This window comes from Canis lupus, chromosome 15, assembly GCF_048164855.1.
Source record: "Canis lupus baileyi chromosome 15, mCanLup2.hap1, whole genome shotgun sequence".
NCBI classification, from domain to species: Eukaryota; Metazoa; Chordata; class Mammalia; order Carnivora; family Canidae; genus Canis; species Canis lupus.
Genome location: NC_132852.1, coordinates 16,677,174 through 16,700,102, shown reverse-complemented (window position 1 = coordinate 16,700,102; position 22,929 = coordinate 16,677,174). Strand labels below are relative to the sequence as shown.

The window sequence follows — 22,929 nt, the reverse complement described above, 5'->3', positions numbered from 1 at the left end:
ATGGAGCAAGACTAGGGAGTGGCAAGAGATAAGAATGGCTAATATATGACCTAGTGTAATTAGCAACTAATGACCAATTGATTGCCTTTTTTTGTCAGTTTAATACAGAATTATATGTTTATAGGAAAAAAATAAGTACTTTAAGTCCCCTTCGGTAATGTGGGAGTGCACCTGGCTGTTTGGACTGTCAAGCTAGAAGTTACATCTTGTATTCAACTAGTTGTCACATAAATCTAAATCATAGATTCGAGGAGGGAGTTTTATTATAATTCCTGGTTTTGCCAATTGAAATCCATTAAGTTACAATTTCAAAATAACTGACTCCTTAAATCTAAATTCCTCTGTTATGCTCTCAGCAACATGGTTCTATCCTCTGCAGCATCCCTGCCTGTGACTCCACCCAACACCAAGTTCATGCCCCACTCCCTTCTATCTTACTGTTCATTCTGCTACCCTACTCCTCACTCAACCAAATTCTACCCACCTTTGAAAGGTCTGATCCTCTTCCATGGAGCCTTTTGTTCAGGTCCATCTTTGATAGTCCCTTCCTACTCTAACTCTTCTTACCCCATTTTCTACAGTGTAGCTCAGATCCTATTGCACCCCATCATGCTTAGCACAGGGCTATGCACATGTAGCTGAGAAATACAGTATTTCTCACAGTTTTATTAATATATAATTTATGTACCATAAATTCACCTGTTTTAAGAATATGATTCGATGATTCTTAGTAAAAACTTACATAGTTGTGCAATCACTACCACACTCCAATTTTAGAATATTTTCATCACCCTAAAAAAATCTCTTACACTACTCCCCACTACTTCCCATTCCCATCCCTAGGTCCAGACAACCACTAGTCTGCTTTCTTCCTCTCCAGATTGCAAGAAATATTTTTTAAGCTCCTCATATGGAGCACCTTTACCAATTTTCCAATGGCTATCATCACATATTATTGAGTCCCCTTTACAAATAACCTAAGGTAGACATTTGAATAATTAAACATTGTTAAATAAATGGCACTGAAAACCCCCTCCTCACTAACAAATTGATAGTATTTACTTCTTATTACAATAAAAAGATGTCATTTTTAGGTAAAATCTAAATTCCTAGATTTATTTTAAACTCAATGTTGATTCAACTGGAGTTTGTTTTGAAAACGGAAAAACAGGAAGAAGGAGTGAACAGATAACATGATGCCACCTTGAGAGCATTCAAACAAGTCACTTCACTCATGGAAATTAAATAGGTCAGACAAACATCCTTTTCTGCATTTCCTTGTTTTAAACCCCAGGGATGAGGGCTCCTCCTGAGAACAATTATAAAGGACAGCTTGCAGAAGTTCAGGATGTTTCTTCCTGTGTAAGTCAAACACAAGCTAAGGCTTGCATCTTTTATTAGTTTTACTTATATTCAGTTAAATGGGTCATCCCTTGTGCATTTTCTTACATATTAAGAAACTTTAAAAAATTATGTTTGAACTCAATTTAAATTGTGGCCATTTGATAACTATCTTATAAGCAAATAAATAAGAGAAGGAAAGCAAAATTACATCCTGCCCTGCTTTGAACAAACTGGTGAAACATTAATTGATAATAAAAGTTCATTTAGAAATATTTTAATGAAATTGAAACAGCTAACATTCAAAGCACATCAAGAAAAATGGTAGTTGTGACTTTCATTTTGGCATCGTAAAAGTTTAATTTTATTTGTTTATTTATTTATATTTTGTGATGCCAAAATAAAGCAAGATTATTTCACAGGTAGAAAATACATTTTAACAAAAAAGCAATAAAACAATGCGTCTTGTGTGCAAAGGTGATATATAATGGGAAAGTGAAAATGAGTCCTCCTCCACACATTCATATTGTTGAGAGACTGTAGACGCTTTCAGAACCACCAATACAATGGATATTACTTTTTCCAGGATTCTGTGAGCTTAGTTCTGAGAATACTGAACGATTTTTAAAATATTTTATTTATTTATTTGAAAGAGAGAGAGAGCAAACGCAGGGGGAGCGGCAGACAGAGGGAGAGGGAGAAGCAGGCTTCCCTCCCCCATGAGGCAGAGAGTCCCCTGAGGGGGTGGATCCCGGGGTCCTGGTATCATGACCTGAGCCATAGGCAGACACTTAATGGACTGAGCCACCCAGGCACCCCAATTGAACTATTTAAATGAAAGTTCTAAAATGTGACATCTCAAATGCTCCCTAAATTTAGCAAACAGATGCTTCTAATAAAGAAATTACCTCAGCTTTATAATTTCAACCCTCTCTTATATTTGAATACCAGAACTATAAAGGTTTTAAAAAACTATTCTTGTTTATTTCCAATAATTAGATTCTTTTTATCGTAAAACAAGAATAACACTTAAAATCATAGTCTTTCTAGAGTAGAACTAACCTATACATACATAGCATATTATTTTATGACATGGTAATATATTTAATGTGAATGCATTATACCATGATCATCATTAATTATAGGGGATTATTTAAGATTACTTAAGGTTATTTAAGATTTTGTTTATCACCAAAATTTTCAAGATCAGAACTCAAAGAATCCAGTGGGACCAAATGATTTGACCAGGGCCATCTCCTGAGTCTGAGACTTAGAGAAAAGAATATTTTATTTCCACAAAGCTAATCTACTTATTAACCTTCAGTAAGTAAGCCTTTCTGTAATCCTTTTTTTTTGTAATACTTCTAAGCAAGAGAATTGTTTCTTCTAACAACTATAGCAGAAACTCAAATAGCAGGAAAATATAAGTGAGTATAAGTAATCGAAATGAATCACAAATGTTTTCTGACCATGAATCTGTATATTGAAATGGGATTTAACACCTAACAAAATGAACGCTGAGACAGGGACCACTAAAATAAAAGCTTCCCAATTGAAAAAATATTATAACTAAGCTTTTAAAAATTGGGGTATATATTTTACTCTTTTACAGTTGAAATAGCATTGTATCCACTAAAACAATTATCTTTTATTCTACTATGAGTGCATCCAAAAAAATTTCCAAATATAATTATCAGAAAGCTTCACATAATTCTCACTTTTCTTTAAATGAAGAATATTTTAAAACTTTTCTAAGTTGTCACAGACCTCAGTTACCAATTGTATATTCATTAGTAGAGGATAATCTGATATATTTATTTTGGGTCCAGTTAACTCTGTTGGCAATGAAAGGCCTGAAATAGGAAGATAAAAGAGATGGAAGTGTGGGATGATACTCTCTAAATATGAATAAACAAATTTATACGATCTTCAAATAAAACGTAAATTTACTATGAAACTTTTAAGATGGGAAAGTTACTCCTCTGTTACTTTAGTCTTTAAATAAATTTAATGTATTGAATTTCTGGATCCAAGTGCTACTTGCAATTTATGATGAAAGGCATTTACCCGTTCTTTCTGAACTGGCCAGTTCAAGATGCAGTGAGATTTAAACATCCCTCTTCGCAAACAGAGTGCATGGTTCAGTTTATAGTCTGGAATCTCCTCAAGAAAGATCAATATAATGGACTCTAGATTTTGTTCAATAGCTTGCTGAACTGCCTGGTGCACTTTGAATCTAGTAAAAAAAAAATTTGAAATAAGTTACATATCAGTATACAGTATTCAACAGCCAAAATCTCCAACATCCCCCCTTACATTTATTTTTACCTGTCACTAATAATCAGGTTATTTTTTTAAAACTTATTTTTAAAATTTTTTGAGTGGTGAGTCATAATATAAGTAATATTTAAAAGCTTAACTGAAAAGTACACACTTAAAATTTCACAATGTTCACCTACCTTTTGCATAATGGATCCTTTAATAGATGCTGTGTTATAACAAAAATAGTTTTTCTACTCTTTTTGATGCTATTAATGATTGACTCGAGTTCAAGGACACCTGCCTCAAAGTCCCTCTCTTCAAGACAAAATTTGAGAGTTTCATCTTTTTCTTCCATTGGAGAGAAGTGTTCCCAGACCCAATCTCTATCTTTATAGGCATGAATTATATAAGCTGCGTATTCAAACTGCTCTGGCTGTTTGTCTATTTCTTTGAAACCAAGAATTCGGTGCACTGAAACATTCCAATAAAAAGATATCCTCCAGCCTTCAAAATGGATCAGCAGCACAATAAAGATAAAAGTCAGTAAGACACTGGTATTTATTATGAAAAAGATTTCAAAGGGGGCACTGTCTTTGCAGGGTGATATATCAAAAAGCATCACTGGGAAACCATGATATTGAGGTGGAGTGTTGCAGAGGTAATGGCTTGATAACTCAGAGATGTTGGTATGGGTGCTGTTAATCCAATTAACAAACCAGGCAATACTTTCACAGGTACAATCAAATGGATTAAAGCTCATATCTAAATTACTGAGGTTCCTGAAGGCTGGCCCAAAAACATTCTTCTCAACTGATGTTATGAGATTCTTCTGAAGGTTCAATGACTTCAGAGACACCTGATCATTAAAGAGAGATGATGGAAATATGTTTAAATTATTCAATCCTAAATCAATGCTCTTTAATTCAGATAAGCCCTTGAACACCTCTGCTGGGATCTCATCAAAGCCATTAGACTCTAAATTAAGAATGTGGAGGTGAGAAAGACCCTTTAGAAAATGAACAGGACCACCGGGGTTTGCATGTTTCCATAGCCTTGCTAAGTTGTTATGCTGCATATCCAGAATTTCTAATTTCTCAAGACCCTCCAACAGCTCATCATTTATGTTGGCTATATTGTTGTTGCTTAGATCCAGAATGTTCAAGTTCCGAAGAGGATGAAAAGGTGAAGGGGAGCTGTCCACATTTCTAAGGGCCGTTCTTCGGAGCATCAGTCGTCGGAGGCTGGGAATCAAGGCAAAAGAGCTGCTCGTCAGTTGTAGGTATTTGTTGTAGGAAAGGTAGATTTCGACAATATTTTCTAGACCTCTCCACTCTTGGCCTGTGAGTTCTTGTCCAATTTCATTAAGGCCAAGGTCAAGTACCTGTAGGTGGCCCAGCCAAGAAAAAGCACCACTCTCTATTTTTGAGATTTTGTTTTTGGTTAGATTGAGTGTGATTAAAGGAGACTGAGCAAGTGACAAAAATGTTTCATTGGTTAAAGTTTGCAAACTTGTGAAGGAGTTGGAGAGACTCAAGTGTTTCAACTTTATCAATCCTGTGAACATATTGCTTTTTATGCCTGCGAAGTAGTTGTCTTCCATGTTCAGATACTGCAAACATTTTAGCCACTGAAAGGAAAAATCATCAATCCTGGGATGCGAAGCAAGGGAAGTGCTTTGTTTAGCAAAAGATCGTTTCAAATCCAGGTATCTTACATTGAGAAGCCCATAAAAGGAGTGGGAAAACAAATGCTCTATATTATTATACTCCAGTAAGAAATATTCTAGATGTGGAAGCCAGACAAAGGAATTGTTCTCAATCACATTCAAGTTGTTGTGGGAAAGATCGAGCATGGTGAGATTTGTATGCTTTAGTCCAAGGAACGTCATATTGCTTGTTCTGTGTAGCTGGGTGTTGCTTAAGGATAGATTCTGGATGCTTGTATTTGACAGTTCCAAACAAAGGTTCTCTGTGAGACTGGGGTTCAGCTGAACGTTGTTCAGAGAGAGGCCAAATAATTTTCCAATTGCATGGAAACACCCTGGAGAGAACTAAAGGTGGGGAGAAAAGGAAGTTAATAACCAAAGCACAGTGGTGTCCTCATGACTCTTGAAATGTTGAAACAATTCTTTACTCAGTCCCTTGCCCCTTCACCATCTTCTCTGTGTTTTCTCCCCACCCCTCACTGCACAGCTCCTTACTCTGTGCCTGCCACACCTACCTCGTGCTCCAGCCCCTCACCTTTTCTGGCCACTGCTTACCTTCCACTCATCATTTAAGGCCTCCTCTTCAGGGGGCCTCTCCTGAAACCTCAGTCTAGGTTAAGTCCCTGGTGCTTTTACTTGATCACACTGAGTATAATTGTAATTAATAAACTATTTGTAAAGTCACCCCTGGGGCAGATCCTGTTTCTGTCCTCATCACCCCTGTTCTCAGTGAATAACATGGAATGGATGGGTGGATCTTATTAAAAGCAGTGATTCACACTTTCCCTTCTGTGACTCTGAGTTCCAGCCTTTCTCTTTGTCTTTCCACCAAGGTTTTCTTCTGACTTTATTTCATGACACCACCTCCAGCTCCTTTCTGCTCTGCCCCCACTCCCCCCCTGCTCCCCGCACCGGAAGCCTTGGCTGCTGTGTGATTCAGCACCAGGGCAAGAGAATGGAAGGCAGGAGAGAAGGAATCCAGAGAGGACTGGTAGCCAGTCCTGGGCAGTGGTTAAACACCAGGAGCACAAAGAGGATCTGCCTCCTACGGTGCCTTCCATGACGTTAGGGTTCATGGAAGAAAAGGCAAAAATTAGGAGGAAGATGTACTTTTTCATAAGTAAAGTGAATTGGACTACAAAACAGACAATTGTTAAATTAATTAGGACGGACTTACATGACAGCACTATATTACAGTAATTGAAGTTGAGTTTTTGAATAATTCTCAATGATATGGAGAATGTTCATGATGTTGTATTATTTTTAGACAGCAGGAGGCAACGTGGTGTAGCTGTTAGGAGCATGGGCTCTGATCTAACACTGCCAGAAACCCAATTCCGTCACCAGAAAAATCACTTGTGAGACCTTGGTTCCTCAACCCTACTTCATCAAAATTTACCCTTGTGTAAAATGATGGTAAGAATAAGTTAGTTACAAGACTATGCATATATAGCTTATCACAGAGCCTGACGCACAGTGTAATTTGAATTTATACTCTGAATTTCACCTGCTATTGTTTTTTTCCAATTATCACTTGGAGTAAAGCTGGAGATGAAAATACCCAAATGCTAACATTGGTTGTCTCTGGACTGTGGGCTTTTGGATGATTTTAATCTCCCCCCTCATTACTTACATATTTTATAACACTTCTGCAATAAGTGTTCTAAATTTTAAAAAATGCTATTCAAATCTTAGCATGAGTATTGCATAAAATGTTCATTTGTTGTTTGTTTATATTTTATTATCTCAGGACCAATACACAGTCTATTTTTATTCTGAAAACCAATACAGCTTGTAAAAATCTGATTTAGTTTATGCTTGCCAATATTCTTATTCTCAGCCTGTAAAGGAAAAAGAATATACACATACCCATATATAAAAGTGATTAATGAACTGAATATCATGATCCAAAGAGAAGGTTAGTTACATATATTCCATTGTAAGAGGATTTTTATAATAATCTAATACTAGTTTTCATTTATGGAGCACTTACATGCCAGACACTGTGCTAAATTCTTTACCATACAGCCTAGGAAGTAGTTTTATCATTATGCCAATTTTATGAGTGGGGAACTAGAGTAAAGAACTTGAATAATTTGCCTGATTATATAATTATTAGGAGAGAAAGCCCAGGGGTGCCTGGGTTAAGTCTGTTAAGTCTCTGCCTTCAACTTGTGTCATGATCTCAGGGTCCTGGGATCGAGCCCCTTGTTGGGCTCCCTGCTTGTTGGGGAGCCTGCTTCTCCCTCTCACTCTGCCTGCTGCTTCCCCTGTTTATGCTCTGTCTCTCCCTCTGTCAAATGAATGAATGGATGAATGAATGAATGAATGAATATCAATCTTAAAAAAGAGAGAGAGCAAGACCAGATGCAGAGCTAGCTAACCCAACTCTAAAGCCTGTGCTCTTAAGTATCATGCTTTTTTATTCTTTCAGAGATTTTGTGTGATAAATAGTATTGTTTCACTTTACAGGTGAGGAAACTAAGACCCGGGGAGGTTATGTAAGTTCCCCAAGGTCAAAGTACTGGCCTAGAATTGGAAGAGGAATTTCAACCCACTTCTATCAGACAGCAGAGCCTAAGCTCCTAATTGCTACCAGACTCTCCCATCTTGTAAGGATGAAATGAATGGTCCCAAGCAGGAAGTATGAAGGATTTCTGGAACATGGGGCAAGCATGAGGTGGTAACCCCTTTCTCTAGGGAATCTTTAGATTCTTACCCATGTGACACAGGGGCTGCCCACACTTAAAGGTAGAACACAAAAAAAAATTTACCTTGCTTCTTACCTCTTTAATTGGATTTGATGACAACTCCAATTTTTCTAAAGAAGAATTACCAAGGAAATCAAGTTCTTCACGCCTCAGTACATTAATTTTATTATTTGATAACAGAAGCTCTTGGAGATTTTCCAATTGGAGCTGACTTCCTAATTTAGTAGATGACAAACCATTATGAGATAGATCTAATTTGACTAAATTCTGAGAAAGAAAAAAGACATATGGAAGTTAGAGTCTTGTTTCCAAAAATAGTTCCTTTAAATATACTGGAGTCTTAGAAATGACTTAGAAATAACAGCAGAAATGTCACCTCTCTATTATTCTATAGAAAACTGAAAGTAGGGGTAATAAAAATCTTTGTTGTGATTGAAAATACCATTGCAGCAAGGGCTTTGTTTCTTATGTCAAGAATCATAAGAAAGAAGAAGAAAGAAAGAAAGAAAGAAAGAAAGAAAGAAAGAAAGAAAGAAAGAAAGAAAGAAAGAAAGAAAGAAAGAAAGAAAGAATCAGGGATGCCTGGGTGGCTCAGGACATGGTCCCAGGGTCCTGGGATCAAGTCCCACATCAGGCTCCCCAAAGAAAGCCTGCTTCTCCCTCTGCCTATGTCTCTGCCTCTCTCTCTACATCTCTCATGAATAAATAAATAAAATCTTGAAAAAAATAAAAATGAAAAAGAATCATTTTATTTCTCTTACCAAAGTAAAAGGATGTAAGCTTATTATTCATGATATAAGGACTATTCATAATAAGCATTTATTTATAATAGGCATTTCTTTATCATGTAAGGAATATTCACGTGGCTTAACAAACATAGAGTATCATGCATTAGCCTTGAAACTAAACGACTGGAAAAAAAAGAAAAAACTGTCCTTTAAAAAAAGTATGACTAGAACTTTGCTGTCCATGAAGTCCTAAAATGATTTTTATATTGAGAACGATTGACAGTTATATAAGTTTTGCATGATAACTAGTACAGAATATTTATTTTTGTTTGTTTTGTCAGTGCTGTGGGACATTTTATCACCCTTGTGCTATTTTTAACACATAAACTTCCACTCAGGTAAAAGGTAATGACCAGTTGATATATATTTGGGCAAAGTCTTATGTAATGCATATTAAAGAGAGTAAGACTTTTACTTTGTTTTTTATTTTATTTTTTTAAAAAGAATATTTTGCTAAGGATTACTCTAACCAAATTTTGAGGTTTTTGAGTCCAAAGACATTTCACCCACTTCAGAATCTAAGGAGGCACAAGAAAGAATTTTCAAATCACTAGGGAGCAAAATCATTTTATAAATATTTCTAAGCTATTTAAGTTCGTACACTATTCTTGGCATATGAGGTCATAGAAATGCCAAATTTTTTCTAGGTCTATAAAATGAAGAAAACAAAGTTTTAAAGTGGCTTTGGTTTAAGAAAAGTATTCAATAATTGTCTCAAATTGAGACACAAGAACATATATTTTCACAGATGTAAAATTCAAGCAAAGTTTTGAAAAAAAAAGATGGCAGCCATTGGTAAAGCAGTATTGTAAAGATATTAAATCAAGATTACAGAATTTTTAATTAAAAAATTTGCTTTATCATGCATCAGTTTGTTAACTTTATTTAAGTCAGAATTTGGATGTGGCATTTTTTTTAAATTACTTCAGGTACTAAATCAGCAGCATTAAGAGTTTATGCTGTTCCTTGTGGGATATTCTGATTCTCCCGGTTATGACAGAACAGATTCTTTGATCCCTACCTCTTGTCTCTAAGTTGTATTTTTAATGGGAGGGAGCAAGAGAGGCAAAGTTCTTTACAATTAATACTGAAATTGATTTAAGATGCTATTTCCTCTTTTGCAAACATTTTCAAACATAAATGGCCATATTTGTATGTGGGTCCCCCTCTTCCCACTGAAGATTAGTTTTCTATTTCCTCACCTTGATATTTAGATATGAAGTTTAAACATGCATAAATGACTTGAAGACTTACCATGAGATAACGTATTTTTAATTTCTTATATGGAGATGAACATTGTCATCTTACCTTCAGGCTTCGAAAAGGATTATTTTGAATGATCTTGATTGAATTGGACATTAGATGGAGTTCAGTCAAATTCACGCAGAAGACAAAAGTTTGATCTGAAAGGTGAGATAGCTCATTGTGTTGGAGGTTCAAAATTTCCAACAAGGGTAGTTTTTGGCACAATTCTGGCTCCAGTTTTGAGATGGAGTTAAAACCTCCATCCAAGATAGTAAGTTGACTATATCTTGTAAAATTGGCAGGTGGTAATCTTCTGAGCTGATTATGGGTGAGATTCAACACTGTTATGTTTGCTGGGAGGTCATCAGGCACTTGAGTCAACTTCAGGTGACTACAGTCAGCTACTTCATGTCTAACAACACATTTATTGGTAGAGGATGTACACAGTATCCAAAAAGGCAACAGTCCCAAAAAGGAGTAGATATGATAAAGCAAACTCTGGCTCATGATTCTCCTCCCCTCTAAAAGAAATGTCAACAGGTAAGAGATAATATTAATAACATAGGCTTTCATACGCATTGGTATATTTCTTATAAAATAGATAACCAAAAGTGACGACGTATCATCTTTTTACTCGCAACTTCTATGATAATACAAGCATGTATTATACAAGCAATACATCAAATAGAAATAAGTCAAATAGCACAGAAAAGTAAAAAAAATGGGGCATACAACTCCCTCTTCACTCTTCACCCCCAATTCAGTTTCAACGCGTCTTATTGAAAGAAGCACTATATGTGATTTCTATAAACCAAGATAAATTAGTTTTTTAATCATACTTTTGGGTGAATGGCCAATTTGGAGGGATATGTCTAACACCGGTTATTTGGTTATCATCTTGGAATCCATTCCACTGTTGTATTCCTGGGTGAATGCCACTATCATGGTTTTTAGTACCTTCTTTCTTGAATTTTTTTTTTTTTTACTCAAGTATCTCCTTGAATAGCCCTTCCCCCTCTCTCTCCAAAATATTTTTTAAAGATTTTTTTTTTTTAAATTTATGATAGTCACACAGAGAGAGAGGCAGAGACATAGGCAGAGGGAGAAGCAGGCTCCATGCACCGGGAGCCCAACGTGGGATTCGATCCCGAGTCTCCAGGATCGCGCCCTGGGCCAAAGGCAGGCACCAAACCCCTGCACCACTGAGGGATCCCTCTCCAAAATATTTATAGGAAGTTTTATCTTTCAAGTTCTTGAATATCTGTTTTTGTTCTCTTGTCATATGATTTTGATGTGTAGGCTATTTGAGGTTCAAAATACTTTTTATGCAAAATCCTGAAGGCATTATTCCACTGTCTTCTAGTATTCATTGTTGCTAAAAAGAAAGCATGCCCATCTGGTTTTCTTTCCTTTATATGAAAGATACCTTTATTTTACTCTCCTTCTCCTCTTTGTAAGTATCTTTTCTTTTTCCTTGGTATTGTAAGATTCACAAGGATATTTCATGCTAAATCTTTCCTCCAAAATGTAGCTATACACTCTCAGGCATTTTCAATCTGAGGACTCATGTCTTCCTTAAATTTTTAGATTTCTTTTTCTATTATTCTTTGGATCATTTCCACTCTTTCTTTTCCTGTGTTCTCTCCTTTGGAACCACTTTTAGGCAGACATTGACCCTTCTGTGTGATCTTATTTGTATTTAAAGTTCCCTCTTCAGGGCCACTTGGATGACTCAGTCAGTTAAGCATCCAACTCTTGGTTTCAGCTCAGGTCAGGGTTGTGGTATCCAGCCCCACGTCAGGCTCCATGCTCAGTGGGGAATCTGCTTAAGGATTTTCTCCCTCTGCCCCTCTCCCCCTCACTTGCACTCTTGCTCTCTCTCTCTAATAAATAAATAAACAGTAAAAAAATTTCCTTTTATATTCCACCTTTTTATCTTTTAATTCTCTATTTCTAGATATAAGCTCAGCTTTTTGTATCAGGATTTGCATTATATATACTTTTTAAATTCTAGTAATTATATTTTAAATACATACAGAACAGTACACAGATGATGAATGAACAGCTTTTTGAATTTTCATAAAGAGCATGTCAGTACATTCGCCACTCATTTTGAGAAATAGAGCACAATGAGCCCCCCAGAAACCTCCCTTATGCTCCTGCCCAGACACCACCTCCTCCTTCCCCAGACAAGCACTTCATTATTTCATATACAGAAAGATTAAATTAACTTGCATTTGTATTACATGTGTTAACAGCATTGTGCACCATGTATCATTGTATGCCTTTTTTTAAAAACTCCAATTTAGGTTTGTGAGATTGATCCACATCTTGTCCTTTAGCAGGATTTGCTCATTTCCATTCAAGCAGAATATGGCTATATACCATGTTATCTTTTTTTTCAGCATTTCTAATGAAAAACCCTAGACAACAGCACAACTCACAGAATTTTACAGTGAACACGCTAGTGTTATCATATATCTACCCATCTATCCATCCTCTATCTACCAGTTCACCGAAGTATACTGCAACATCAGTACCTTTCCGTCTAAAGAGTGTGCATTGCTACCTCCAGTTCAGTATTTAAAAGTTTTTTTAATAGAGTTTTTCTTTTGATATAAAATTTGCATACACTGAAATGTACAAATCTTTGGTGTACATACAAAATTCTCTGATTTTTGACACATGTATACATCCGTGTAACCCATACCCTAAAGAGATCCCTCATCCCCTTCTGGTTCATTCTAATCCCTGTCTCCCAAAGACCATCATAACTCTGACTCTCTTCTACTATATTGTTAAGTGACTTATAACCTCCTATCAATGGAATCACATTCACTCTCTTAAATGAGGCTTCTTTCACTCAAGTGAACTTTTTGAAGTTCATCCGTGTTGCATATTGGGAGTTTTTTTTTAAACTAAATGGTATTCCATTGTATAAATATATTTTATCCATGCTGATATTATTAGACACATGAATTGTGTGAAGTTTTTCACTAGTATGAATTAATTTACTATAAATATCTTTAGATATGTTTTTATGGACATATATATACTTGATTTCTTTGGGATAATTACTTGTGACTGGAATTGCTGGGTATTTGGTAAGATAGGATATAGTTACTTTTATAAGAAACTGCCAGATCTTTTAATGAAGTTTGTACCATTTTACATCTTTACCAACATTTGGTACTATTATTTTTCAGTCATCCTGGTGAGTGTGCTGTAATATCTCATTATGGTTTTAATTTTCATTTCCTTGCTGGCTAGTGATATTTAACTATTTTTTTTAAAGATTGTGTTTATTTATTCATGAGAGACACACACAGAGAGGCAGAGACACAGGCAGAGGGAGAAGCAGGCTCCATGCAGGGAGCCTGATGGGACTCGATCCCAGGACCCAGGATCATGCCCTAGTCAAAGGCAGATGCTCAACCGCTGAGCCACCCAAGTGTCCCTATTTAACAATTTTTATTTGCTGATTATCCATTTGTATATCTTCCCTTATATATTTGAAGATTTCACTTATTTTTTAAATTAGGTTGTTTCTTATTTATTATTGCATTACAGGAATTTTTTATATACATATGTATTAGTCCATTGTCAGATTTATATTTGTGAGTGTTTTCTCCTATTTTGTGGCCTATCTACTCATTTTCTTAATGAGTGATTGTATCTTCAGAATCATGGTAAAGTCTAATTTATCATTTTTTAATTATTACTACTTTCTGTGTTCTGTCTAAGAAACTTAGCCTACTCCCAAATTGTTCTTTTTTAAAAAAAATAAAAGTATGGTTTTAGATGTTAGGTTAAGGCCTGTGGTCTCTCTGTAATAAAATTTTGTGTATGATGTGAAGGAGGAGTCAAGGTTCATTTTTTTTTCAGTTGCACATCCAGTTTGTCACTTTTTTTTCCTTTCCCCACTGGATTGCTTCAGGATCCTTCTTAAAAACCAAATAAATGTGGGTGGATTTAAGTGTGGGTCTATATCTGGGCTCTCAACTCTCCTACACAGAAATACCTGTCAGTTCTTAGGCCACCATCACATTGTTTTGATTACTATGGCTTTATAGTAAACATTGAAGTCAGAAGTGTAAATCCTCCCATTTGTTATTCTTTTCCTAGATTGCCTTTCCCATGCCATGGTTAATAGGAATTATCTGAAATAATTTTACTTATTTAATTTATTATTCCACCTGAGTGGAGTATAAAGCTATAATAGTAGAGGACGTGGTTGTTTTTACACTGTACTGCTTTGCCTGTATCTAGGAAAATGACTGGAACATAGCAAATATTGAATAAATACATGTTGAATGAATAGCTTTCCATGGGCAATTAATTAACTCAAGAAAAACTCTTATCTCTGTGAATAGTCACAACTTTATTTTGGTGGGATAGGTTCCTAATGTGATATTCTTTGGTATGATCATTTACCTAATTTCATTTTCAGATATTTAAAAAAATCAAATAGATTGTCAATGTATGGAGATAGATCAATAAAAATGATATTTAAATAATTTAAGTTTTTCCATAATTTCTAAAAGTCATGTCACAAGAAAAATTCCAGATAAGTTTTAAAGAATAAAGTCATTTTTGATGATTAATTGTAGGAAAATAGAGCCAGTGTATTTATAATTGTTCTAGTAGGCTTTTTAAAAATAGTAGTTTTACTTTTAATTCTAATCTAGTTCTCAGAAATAGAAAAAAAAGTCAGTTTCTTTATAATACTGGTACTGAGTATCATTAAAGCTAGATACAGTTTTTATATTTATAGGCTATGACAAACATCACCAGTGCAGGCCAGCTAGGATGCCCCTCACCAAATTGCTCAGGTACATGAAACATGTGGGGCTGGAAACGGTACATTCTGGAAATCTGGAACCAACTCCCCAAACCTCACCTCTCTGAGATCCTCCCAAATCTCTCTTCCCTGTACCATGAGTGCTTCTACTTTTCCTTACCAACTCAAACCTACAGTCCCTGCAATATATTCTCCTCCTTGTCTGGGGACATTTATCTCTTCTGGTAGGGCTATAAATAGAGATCAGAATTACTGAAAAGGACTAATCTCTTTACTAAGAATATCCCTGAAGGACTGTAAAACATTCCCAGATCTGAAAATATATTCATCACATGGAAAAGACGTACCAAATTACAGGCAGGGGGAGTGAAAAAGGAAAATCCACAGAGAGAATCTTATGAAATTTCAGGATTGTAGCCATTCACAAGAAAAAAGTCCCAAAACTTTCAAAGGAGAGCATACAATCAAATACTTCCAGAAGAAAAAGGTCCTGATTGATAGAAAACTTTCATCAGCAACCCTAGCCACTAGAAAGCAATAGTGATTAGCTTTCGAAATGATCAGGGGAGATAATTTTGATCCAAAAATTTCATTTCCAGCTGAACAGCTCAAGATAAGGAGAATATGCAAAGATTCAGGAAGTTTATAACTATGCAAACTGTATGAAAAAATTATTCTGGAATTTGCTTCAGTGAAACAAATGAAAATAGAGGATGAAATAGAAGGGAAAAAAATGCTATTGAGTGTGACGTAGTAGAAGCAAAGAAAGCTGAAAAGATGGAAAAATAGATATCGAGTGGGCCTTGCAATTTTACAAAGGTGCATAGAATTCCAAGTCTCTGTCCAAGTGGGAGATAATATTGTATCATGAGAAAGTCATGGAGTCTGGATCCAGGCTACTTAGAGCCAGCTACTATTTAGTTTGGCTTCTCCAGTTTGGTTTGAGCACTTCGCAATAATTTTTCCCCCTGAATGTATACAGATACAGTTAACCGCGGACACACAATCCTACTGTAAAAATGGGAGGTAACTTACTGAACCAGCATGGCCTGAGGCTGACTTGGATTTCGTCTGACTCGCCTGCATTTGCCAGTGTTACTTTCTCATCTTCCTGTACACCTAAATGCCTTTCTACTTGTCACCTTCTCCACTTTTCCTTTATGAGGTCAAAGAAAGCCACTTTGGTACTCCCAGGAACACTTGAAGTGTTTTCTCTTTTTTCAAGCACATGATCACAAAAGGCCAGCTCCTATCTCCTCTCCAGACAACAAAACTGAGGGAAGGAGATAAACTCTTTCAAGCTCACAAGGCTCTGTAGCTAATGTAAGACAAAGATATGATTTGTTTCAAAGGTTGTTACGAAATAATTTCCATGGATTTCCTAATGAGCTTTTCCAGGTACAGAACTCCACATAGGAAAAAAAAATTAATTACTGCATAAGATATTTCAGAATGTTAATTATAAATTCTTGCTATTATGTATATTCTGGGTTAGGATACACTTCTCTCTACACCTCTATCAGCTCTCTTCTATTCTCCTTGTTGATTCTGACTAGATTTCAAGCACCAGATCAAAGAAAGACCAAAGAATGCTAAAACCAACGTGCAGTCCCAGCTCGAGCTAACGAGGGATCCTCTCCCAGTAAGAATTTTAAAAATATACCTTCATTTGCTCTGATAACGGCTGACCATTCCTTTTTTTCATTAGTCCAAATCCAGTTATTTTCACCAGGGAAGAATGGAAGATTTCCTGCGATCTCGAAAGTGAAACTAAAAAAAGAAAAGGGAAAAAAACTTCAAGTTCTTGGATTCTAAGAAAGGCAAAGGGAAAAAAAAAAAACACAATATCAGCAAGAGAACTATTAAATTGCTTCTTAAAAATGTCTTGCTTTTTTTTCTTCAGGCAGTCCCTTAAAAGGGTCACAGATTTAGATTTAGTAACAGAGAAGTTGAAAAAGTGGAACCTCCCTTCTTGGTGTGGGCAGGGCTAGTGCTCCAGATGTTAGTAGATACCTGAGAGTGAATTCCTCTGTTTTTTTTTTTTTCCCAAAGGCTGTGCAAAACTGTCAGAACCTCCAGAGTGTGGTCAGAGTGACAGAAAAAAAAACCTCAATCCTTAATCAAAGCTAAGTACTTTCACTTCTCTTATCTTCTTAGCAACCCGGGAAGGTAAGTAATGCAGAAATTAACCTTTTGATCCAAGAAGACACCGAGTTCACAATAGAGGAATTGCTGGCTATGGCAAATCCAAAAGCCAGCCCTAATTCATGCCACTCCAGCTTCCACAGTCAGAGTCCTAGTGCTAGGGGGTAAACAGATCTGCACACAGAAGTCCAGATTCACCCGGTAGTTTTCAGTAAACTTTATTGACTAGTTAAAGGAATGTGCTTATCAGGAAAAGAACACACTTCCCATTATTGATATCAGAGGATTTAATGTTACTAGCTATATTTTATATAGTAAAATATAACACTTAGAAGGAGCTGTAGAGATCACCTAATTTCAACTCCCTTGTTTGAGAAATGAGGAAACCTAGCATGGTGAAGGGTTTGCCTAAGAATATACCACAAGTTACCACAGTGCTTCACTACTCAGACAAGAAGAGTAATAAAACAGCCTGGAATATTTAAAACATGTCACTAGTTTGACTTGATTGCAGAACTGACAGCAAGAAATAGGTTTGTATCGTGATGCAACATGTCTTCCCTTGGGCCTCAGCTTAATTGGATCACATTGTGGTCACTGGGCTCATGGTCATGCTTTCCTGATTTTTCATTTGTCCTATCTATAATATAATACCATAAGCAAACCATTGTACTGAGTAAACAATTGTCTCCCACGTCTACCATTGTGATATGCAGTAAAACATGAACAGTATTCAAAAGTTTCTTCTCCGTGAGCTCCTTGAAGCAGAACAGGGTATATTCTTTGTATTATGACTCTCTAGCCACTCTTCCATGGAAGGCTGGTACTTTGGCCTCCAAGGAACCAGGCTCCTCTTCAGTATTCAGACTTTTACATTATTTTTTCCCACATTGACTCTGGGTTTGGCCATGTGACTAGAGTTGGCCAATAGGATATTATTAAGCATGATGTAAGCCAAGACTTGATAAGCTTTTGCACATTGGCACTTACCATCTTTCTTTCTGAACTCAGCTGCTGTGTGGTTAGAAGCCCAACCCAGCCTTCTGCAAAGGCAACATGGAAGAGAACTGAAAGTCTGGTCAACAACTCCACTGAGCACCTAGAAGACAGCCAGCCTCAACTTGCTGTCCATATGAGTAAGTCATAATGGGAGTGGATCTTCTGATCCCAATTAAGTCACATGGGCAGGTGCCACATGGAGTAGAGATGAGTTGTCCCCAGGTCCTGCCAAAACTACAGGAGACGTAAACAAATAAATAACTGGCATTGTTTTAAACCACAAAAAAAAAAAAAAAAAAAAGACAAAAACAAAAAACAAAAAAAAAACAACCTGAGTGGTATGTTATGCATCATACATGCATAGATAAATGAAAAACATTCCCTCTACAGTCCAACACACCCATCTTTTATGCTTTATGACTCCTTGTGTATATTAGGCTTTCCATAACGTTGATTGAACTAATGAATGGCTTTTTCCAAATGCTTTTTATCGATTAGTTCATAATGCAACAATCAGTTTACATAGAGATATTAATGTCCTCAATTCTTGCTAGTTTCTGAATACATCACAGGTCAGTTTCCCTCCACTGTAGATTCCTTAATCATGCATTAACTTATTTAGCTATTATGGCAGTAGGTGCTACAATGACAAGACTCATTTTTTTCCCTTTTTAAAAGAATTAAATCAAAGTTGTTTGTGATATATCTCCATAAATGTAAAATTACAAGTCCAATATTTTTTGGTATTTTGCAGTATGATAGATAAGCCAATCTCAGGATAAAAATGAAGCTGCATTATCCCCAGGGCAGACAAGATCTATAGCTTTCTAGAAGCCAAAATCCCTTAAATTTATTAAATTTTACTGATTTTACTAAAATTTATAAATTTTATAGTTTCCTCCTTCAACTTGAGCAAGTACTTGTTAATGAAAATTGAGTAAGATGTATATGCAAAGAATCTGAAAGAATGGTTTGATAAAAACAGCAAATTTCAGAGTCCGGCAGCTATAAGCTGAATGTAATTGGTAACTTACTATTTGTATATTTATGGAACCAAAGACCCTCTGCCCTTCTCTGCCTGCTCCTAATAATAATTATTGATACATTAGACATTGTTTTTAAAGGGCAATTACAGCCTTTTTAATGCTAGGCAAAGAATTTTTTGATGATTGAATACAATGTATAATCACTGGGAAGTCTATTTATTTCATCATAGGATTTGTAAAGGAAGGCTTAATTATTGTTTTCATCATCAACAATATCTATAAAACTAGACTACTGAAGGCTATATGAGACAATGTTTACAATTTCTCATATAAATTAACTTAAACATGAAGATTGCATTGTTGTAATTTCTGACAACATATATACAAGTTGATATTGTGCAGAGAACAGACTATGTGAAAAAACAGGTTAATATCAGACAAAATAATTATACTATTGCCGGATCTGATGAGGTCCAAATAGAGAACTGGTTATTGAGGAATATTTAAACTTGGGTCAGCACTGAATATCCAATTGTCAGGGAGCTGCTGGTATTTGGGTATTTAAGAGTCAATATCATGCACAGGTTTAATTTAACATGGTTCTTAAGAATCTCCACAATAAATTGGACTAACCAATCTACTGGACTAACTAATCCCTGTGTTAACAGGAAGCCCAAGTAAGGGCATACCTTTTCATCATTAAAACTTCTCATGGGTTTGTAATGTGATTAATGTACTATGGACCTAGGTAAAGAGTTAAGTTTGCCTCAGAGCACTAGCTAGGTAGGCATTTTAAATCGTGCTCACTGGTCTCCCTTCATAGCCACCTTTGGAAACAGACATGATCCTACTCTGTACCATCTGAAATTTCTGCAGGCATTTCTCTCTCTCTCTCTTTCTCTCTCTCTCTCTCTCTCTCCTCTTTGGTATCTAAACTCTTTTTCTAATGTAAAAGTACAGTTCCTCTTACCAGTGTCATTTCCATGTCTGCTCAATGACTTCAGTTGTTTTAAATTAAGCTCATCCAGACAACTCAGCAAGAATTTTAACAAGAGAGGAAATAATGCTATGTTCTTCCTACTACTCTAACAAGTACTGAGCAAAATGAAACTTGAACTTCCCTTCTGAAAAAGAAACCAACATATGACACACAGAGCTTCTGGTTTAACCTAAACTTGCTTACTTATTTATTTAGTAATTTTTCAAGGTAGTTGAAAATGGTGATATCTTTCAGTCTCTTATAAACCTGTGAAATGCGTTAATACGAATAGGATTTCACTGTCCTTTACGGACAGTCCCATGGTATGGCTAAGGGCTCTTTAAACCGTATGCCTTGAACTTAATATTCATTTATTAAAATAAAAAATAAAATTCTAGACCCAAAGTCACTATGATTCTACACTTTAAACATCTTAATTAAATTTGGTAAGCTGCTGTCCACTGGGCATCCAAAGAATGGAGTCATAAATGGCAGACAAAGCCAATCACACTTAACACAAGAAAGTTTAAAGTGTCAAAAGCAACTAATAACTTAGTATAATCATATTGAACTGGTCTTTGGTGAGAACTAATGCTCACGAAATTGGTCTCTATTTTATAATGCAAATTTTAAATCAACAGGGGAAGTTAAAAAGAAAGCCCAGAGTTGGAAAGGCTGGACACTTGCTTTTGACCACACTTCTTGATTTTTACCTAGGAGGAAGCTCAATCTGTTTCATGAGATGGTTTATAATAAGAATATGGGAACCAGTCCTTAAAAAGTACGAAGTAAAAGTGGAATAAAGGTGGGGCAAGGAAAAGTTTCCTATGATAAGGATATAGAGCTAAAATACATAAACCTAATAAAGTTCAGAAAACCTCAATACAGAGTTTGTAGACTATATAAAATGCTAGTCTTATTCTTTTCTTTATCTAGAAATAAACCAATATAAGAGTTGAATACATACTTTAACAGCATCCAAAAAATGGTAACATTTCTTTTTTACCTGTATGTGTTTAAATTACCTGTATGTGTTTGTTCAAATTGCTACTTGGTTTCATATTCTTATAATTGATTTACTGTAAGAGGTTTCTGGGATATTACAGAAGTGGCTTTCATCTAAATGTATTGAAAATTTTTTGCCTAATATGTTTCCTTTTAATTTTTAATAATGATTGTTTTAACTACACAAAAGTTCATAACAGATGTGATATTTGCAAAATGTCAGACTATCATTTGTAAAATGACATTTGGAAAATGTTTTATCCTGTGAAAACATCAAAAACTAATAAACTGGCTGAACTAACCTTATAGCCAAAGATCAACAAGTGAATTCCCAATCAAGAAAAATTTACCTTAAAAATGATAGGAAATTTCGTGGAAATTTTACTCACCATTTCCCTACTCCCTCTTGGCTCAGCACAGTCTTCATATAGAAGATGCAGCAGCCAAAGTCCCAGCTATGGATTAAACTAACTGGCAATGTTCTACCCTTTCTGGAGGCTTCATAAAGGACTAGTAGTCTCATCTAACTTGAATCTCAGACTTAGGGAAAAGCAGTAGTCACTGTTTGTGAAAGCTTCAGGAAGATTACATATACAGAGGCACGTGAGGCAAAAGAGGACAGATGGGTGCATATAACTGACCATCGAGGTCCCTGGGGAGAAGTTGGAATGGGATTCTTTGGGCTATTAAGACATTCAAAAATAGCCACGTATGTGGAAGAATTGAGAGAGTCACACACAAGCCTAGGCAAAAGGCATTCTCAGAAAAGACCTTAATGGACCTTAAGCTTTTATCTCAGGCTTATCCCTAAGCTTGGAACACACCAAGCCAGTTGCCTTAGCACAGAGCTGGTTTGCAAGGATTGGGACGGGTGTCCAATTTTCAAGTAAAAAATCATAAGGCAAATAAAGAAATAAGAAATCATGGCCCATTCAAAGGAACAATATAAATCTCCAGGCATCCTCCTTGAGAAAGCACAGACACTGGATTTACTAGACAAAGACTTTAAACCATCTTTCTTAAACATGCTCAAAATGCTAACGGGAGGGGAGGAGAGGAAGATTGTGGCACAGTAGGAGGACTGAAGGCTGGCCTCATCCAGCAAACACAACTAGATAACTATCACATCATCTTAAATACACCATGAATCAGCCTAAAGACTGACAAAACTAACTCCATAACTAAAGGGAAAGAAGAGCTACACTGAAGAAGGTAGAAAATGCAGAGATGCAGTTTAGGGGGTAAACAGATCAGAGGTGCTGCAGAGGGGAGGAAGTGATGGTCAGAGAAGAATGAGAGAGAGAGGAACATACAGGAGAATGCACAAGGAGAATATGTTCCCAAAACTATTGTCTTGGGAAAGGAGAGGGGCTGAATTTCATGAGTTCTTGCAAACAACAGAGCTTAAAGCCTTAAGTTTTCAATGTTAGTGGGCTTGGCTTGGATGGAGCCCTGATGGCACTGCACTGCTCCTGGAGAGAAGGCAGACAAACAACCCAGGGGCATATGGCTTGGAAACAGTGAACTGAGAGACACCTGAGGCACGCAAGAGGGAGATTATTCACTATTCTCAGAGTGCTTCCCTGAGAGGCAGCATTCACAGAGACCCAGCCCCAGGAACAAAGGAGGTGGCTGGTGCCAATCCCCTCCCCTGATCCCCAGCATAAACACAGATCCACATGACAGAAGCAGCTCAGTATGCCAACACTGGCTGCCTAACTTGGTTACACCAAGCTCCAACCCCCGGTGCTTTGGTAGAACTGCTCTTCTCAGGCAATCTTGTCTCATTATTCCCAGTGTGGCAGTCCTCTTCCCTAGAAGACTAGCACAAACCCCTATCCACACCACCTCTCCCAACCAGAGGGTTCTCAAGGTTTCAGTTCTGGTGGAGTTAGTGTCAGGACTCATTTAACAAGCAGACCGGAGTACATCTTGTTAAAACCAGCCAAGGACCAAACACTG

At 36.3% G+C, this 22,929-nt stretch overlaps 1 protein-coding gene across 4 annotated transcripts in view; it reads right to left on the bottom strand.

Annotated features, from left to right (window-relative positions):
* Window positions 1-1,602: 1,602 nt before the first annotated feature.
* TLR3 (toll like receptor 3) overlaps window positions 1,603-22,929 on the bottom strand; it is a 28,495-nt gene continuing 7,168 nt past the window's right edge. The window contains exons 2-7 of one of the 4 annotated variants that reach the window (XM_072776059.1): window positions 17,989-18,231; window positions 16,517-16,623; window positions 10,116-10,573; window positions 8,095-8,286; window positions 3,801-5,653; window positions 1,603-3,577 (exon numbers count right to left, since the gene is read on the bottom strand). In XM_072776059.1, the coding sequence (XP_072632160.1) occupies window positions 3,349-3,577; window positions 3,801-5,653; window positions 8,095-8,286; window positions 10,116-10,559 (2,718 nt within the window). In that variant the 5' untranslated portion in view covers window positions 10,560-10,573; window positions 16,517-16,623; window positions 17,989-18,231 and the 3' untranslated portion in view covers window positions 1,603-3,348. Of the gene's footprint in view, window positions 3,578-3,800; window positions 5,654-8,094; window positions 8,287-10,115; window positions 10,574-16,516; window positions 16,624-16,866; window positions 17,000-17,043; window positions 17,181-17,988; window positions 18,232-22,929 lie in introns of those variants that run through there. The other 3 variants (XM_072776062.1, XM_072776060.1, XM_072776063.1) reach the window with 3 other exon arrangements.